Raw genomic sequence first — 4,907 nt, forward strand, 5'->3', positions numbered from 1 at the left:
TGCTGGCTGCTGGCAATTTAATTGCACAACATTTGAATCCTTTAAAATTTTAAAATACTCTGTCTAAAAACTTACTATAAGTTTATAAATAATTAAAAATTAAATGGCGAATACATAAATGATGGATCATATAGATGCATGGCGTGTCAGGTCACTCAACCACTCATAGTAGGGAATGTAAATCTCCTTTAAATCACCCGCGAAGCCGTTGCAGGATAAGTAAGAGAGAGAAAATCTAGAGAGAGAAACCTCGAAGCTTCTTTCAATGGCGACTCTGCGTTTCACTGACTGCTCCAACCTCACCTCCACCTTCTTCAGGCCTTCCTTACCCTCTCTCTCCGCCGCAAAGTCTCGCCATTCCCAAAACCCTCAGAATCGGAACACCAGCACCAGCAGCTGCACCTTCGTTCCCAGAGCGTCTCTTCAGCCGCACCAGGACGATCAATTCTCTCTCTCCCGGAGACGCTTCATCGCCGACACTGCCGCCGTCTCGCTCTCGATTCCTCAGCTCGTTGGATTTGAACAGGCTGCGAGGTCGGAGGAAGCGCTGTCGGAGTGGGAGAGAGTTTACCTCCCTATCGATCCCGGTGTCGTGCTCCTTGACATTGCGTTTGTTCCCGATGATCCCAACCACGGTATCTTACTATCTATATCTTCAACTTTTCTTTCATTTCTTTGCGCTTGCTGTATTAGAAAATGGTAGTTAGTTAGTTAAGTCTGTTATACTTGTTATTAGTTTGTTACGAGTTAGTTACTCACAGCTGTCACATGAGTGTATGAAGGATCGGCTCTAGCCTAGTTCATTTTGCTTCTATATGCTGAATTGATGTAATTGAGTTCAAATTTGAGGTCGAGGCAGAGGTTGGCCCTGTTTGGGAGTTGGTGGAGTGAGTGGGAGTGAACTTGGATTTCAATGTGAGCTAGGATTAAATTCACTTTTCACTCTGTAATATTTTCTTTATTTGAGTGGGTCGATTTCTAACCAAATTTATAGATATTCATTTTGTATGTATTTTTATCTATTGGTTTAAATGGGAGAAAAAAAAATGAATAATTGAGATCCTAATATCTTCAGCTTCCGGATGAGCTTCTTTTTCTTTATTTCTTTATTTATTTATTTTTTTAAAGGTTAATCTGTTTATGTTTTACTTTGGAATTGTTATGGCTTGAGGTTTTTGTTTTAATTGTGTTGGGTGTAAAATGGTGTTGGTTGATAGGTTTCCTTTTGGGGACTAGGCAAACCATTATGGAGACAAAAGATGGTGGAAACACTTGGGCTCCCCGTTCGATACCCTCTGCAGAGGATGAAGATTTTAACTATAGATTTAATTCCATCAGCTTCAAAGGGAAGGAAGGGTGGATAGTTGGAAAGCCTGCAATTCTATTATATACTTCTGATGCTGGAGAAAGTTGGGAAAGGATACCACTTAGTGCTCAACTTCCAGGGGATATGGTATGTCTTGTTTGGTCAGTGCTATAAAATATTGCAGTCGTAGGAAGTAAGCTTTCCCTTTTATGATGAACATAGCAGCAAAGGGAAAATGAGGCCAAAGAAAATATGTCACCTTTTCTTTAAAAGGACCAACTAAAGCATACTCTTTTGAGAAGTTTTTGGTTGTTGGTTGCATATTAATATTTCAAATATATAAATAATGAATCTGTATATGTGTGTATGCATATTCAGTATGACCTGTACCCTGTCAAATATTGAATTGTTTTCTCACTCTTTTGTATGGTCTGAATATTGTTTCTTGTTTTGAAATAATATCTTCAGGTATATATAAAGGCAACCGGTGAAAAGAGTGCAGAGATGGTGACTGACGAAGGTGCAATCTACGTTACATCAAACAGAGGCTACAATTGGAAGGCTGCTGTTCAGGAAACGGTGTCAGCTACTCTTAATCGGTGTGTTTCTGATACGTTACTCGCATATTGCACAGATAATATTGAAATATTAAGTTCTAAAATATATGTTATATGCTTCAAAAATTCATTCATTGTTTCATCTTTTACATTTTATGTATATGTTGCAATTTCATCTGCCCTTTTCATTTGTATGGGTCATTTAGTCAAGACATTTATCTATCTATGTTGCTTCTTCAGAACAGTCTCTAGTGGTATTAGTGGTGCAAGTTATTACACCGGGACGTTCAATACTGTCAATCGCTCTCCAGATGGGAGGTATGTTGCAGTCTCAAGTCGTGGCAACTTCTATCTAACATGGGAACCTGGTCAGGTGGGCTTTTACTTTGTGATGACATTGTTCTTTCACTTCTACTTGCCTGCTACCATGCTGTGGCATTTTTGTGATGTTAATGGTTATTTTTCTCTGATTTTCAGCCATTCTGGCAGCCACATAATAGAGCAGTTGCCAGAAGAATCCAGAACATGGGATGGAGAGCTGATGGTGGTCTGTGGCTTCTTGTTCGTGGTGGTGGCCTTTATCTCAGCAAGGGCACAGGGGTGAGTAATTCTGAGAGTCAAATACTATGATATCGATATTAAGAGTAACAGTCTTCTATTTTTTCACTCCTTTCCATGTCACTCTGTCCTCTTTGCAAATCTGGTTGTATAGGATTTTAGAACAAGAAAACATATATAAGATATTTCATTGTTTCAGTTGACCGAAGAATTTGAGGAGGTTCCCGTTCAAAGCCGAGGTTTTGGCATTCTTGATGTGGGGTATCGATCACAGGTGAAGTTTTCATGCATTCAGAGTTTTTGTTAGCTACCCAGATCTTGCATGCAACAATTTTATACGACCATTGCCTCTTCAGTTATTGTGATCCTCTTCAATTATTATTATTGTCCTTTTTTATTATTTTTTTAAGTTATGAAAGAAGAGAGTAATGAAACCTTAAGCCCTTTTTAAAAAAATGTTTATGAATCATGCATACAGGAGGAGGCTTGGGCAGCAGGTGGAAGTGGTATTCTGTTGAGAACTACTAATGGTGGCAAGTCATGGATCCGTGACAAAGCTGCTGACAACATTGCTGCAAATTTATACTCAGTGAAGTAAGTTTAATTAATTCTACACCATCCTCACCTTTAAACAATCATATTTATTTAATATTGTATCCTACAACTTCAAGCAACAAATTTACTTGGAGGCTGGAGCTTTCTTATCAACAGTTAACTGTCAACTTAAAACCTATATCTGTTAAGTTGTGTAAATTGAATAGGATGAAAAAATTTCAGATGAAATAAAATATATACGAGTTAGGATAATTAGTCAACACTGTTTGATAACAATTTTCAGTAAAATTTTGTTGTAAACTGCCTACTTGCTGCAGGTTCCTTGATGACAAGAAGGGGTTTGTATTGGGGAATGATGGAGTCTTGCTTCGCTACCTTGGATGAAGCTGCAACTCAACATGGTAATATTTGATCTTTTTCTGTTTCTGGAACTTGACATAAGCTATAGCCAACATCTTTCAATTTGGATTTAGATCCTCTTTTCACCTGCCAAGGTCATGTTCTCATTTTCACCAGGGATTGTTCATCGTGTTAACTTTTGGTATCACTTATGTTCAAAATGAACATAACATGGTCATGTTCATATGTTCACCATTGTTTCGAACCCTTCTAGTATCCGCTCATCTAACCACCTGTCTAACTGTATAGGTTTATAATTATTTTGAGACTGAGAATTAGAAGCTACATAATATCTATTCATCCCGCCACCACCACATTTATCTGGTTTATGGGTTGGAGATTTATATCCCTTGTTATTGCTTGTAAGATTTGCCAATTTCCTCAAGCATAGGATAACTAGAGTTTGATTTTCTAACTTACATGTGGAAATGTTGTAGGTTTGTCAACTGGATTGCAATTTTGTAGCTGATTACATATCCATGCTTAGTATTCATTATCTGTGGATAGAGCTTTGGGATCAAATCGACTCCCTGGTGTTGTGCCGAAAAATTTGAGGAGATATAGAAGGAAACAAACATCACAACTTGTGAAGAAAGCTGTATTATGTAATCTGAAATTGTAATTGCCATGTATGTAACTTTCACATTGAAATGCAATTTTATGCTGCGTTGTTGTACTCAAGCAGAATGCATGTTCCAATGGAATAGGTTATGCTAGTGGACATTGAAGTTGTGCATATTAACATCAACGAATAATCTTCCCTATAATATAATTACTAGAGATTACTCCTTCCTCAAAATAAAATAGGCACTTTTCTTTCATTTTTTAATTCATTCTTGAGGAGGGAGTTAGGGAGTACATATATGTTCTCTGAGATTTGCTGCATTAATCCTTCTTTTTTTCTTCTCATGATATGAAATATATAATCGTTTTATTTAATTCTTTTGGTGCTATTACCCGTGCTGCATGCACAAATTCGATCCCATTAAGTTTAACTAAATAATGAAAAAACGAAACGAAGTCGAACAAATTTAAAAGTAAGATAGAAGACTTTAAAACATGAATACAAGATATAGAATTGGTGGATATAGAACTGAATCACCGTAAATTAAACCAAGGTCAATCATGCAGTTGATTTAATAGAATGTTGGTGAGTTTGGTTTTATTGTTATCTTTGAGAGCACTTAGTTAGAAAGGACTAATAGAAAATGTTGGTGAATTTGGTTTTATTGTTATCTTTGAGAGCACTTAGTTAGAAAGGAATGACAGAGTCTTTAGGAGTCAAAAAATACTTAAAAAGGAATGACAAAGTCTTTAGTAGAAGTCAAGAAATAGGTGTTGCAGAAATAGTCAACAGATCGATTAGGAATTACAAAAAGTGGAGTGATATTTGATCTTTTGGAGTGTTGATGTCTTGATGGTATTGTCGAAAATGATTAGAAATTAGTTTATTTTATCTGTTTAATGTTTTTTTATTGATGCTTCACCTTGTTGTGTTGAGTTTTTTGTTAAAAAAAAAAATACTATGCATT

At 36.5% G+C, this 4,907-nt stretch overlaps 1 protein-coding gene across 1 annotated transcript; it reads left to right on the top strand.

Annotated features, from left to right (window-relative positions):
- On the top strand, positions 145–4,103 carry LOC107628709 (photosystem II stability/assembly factor HCF136, chloroplastic). The gene is made up of 9 exons (XM_016331283.2): positions 145–635; positions 1,218–1,453; positions 1,775–1,905; positions 2,104–2,236; positions 2,341–2,463; positions 2,621–2,695; positions 2,900–3,015; positions 3,294–3,377; positions 3,813–4,103. Exons 1-8 carry the CDS (start codon positions 266–268, stop codon positions 3,358–3,360), a joined length of 1,251 nt encoding a protein of 416 aa, XP_016186769.1. The 5' UTR covers positions 145–265; the 3' UTR covers positions 3,361–3,377; positions 3,813–4,103.

Source organism: Arachis ipaensis, chromosome B03, assembly GCF_000816755.2.
Source record: "Arachis ipaensis cultivar K30076 chromosome B03, Araip1.1, whole genome shotgun sequence".
Lineage (NCBI taxonomy): Eukaryota > Viridiplantae > Streptophyta > Magnoliopsida > Fabales > Fabaceae > Arachis > Arachis ipaensis.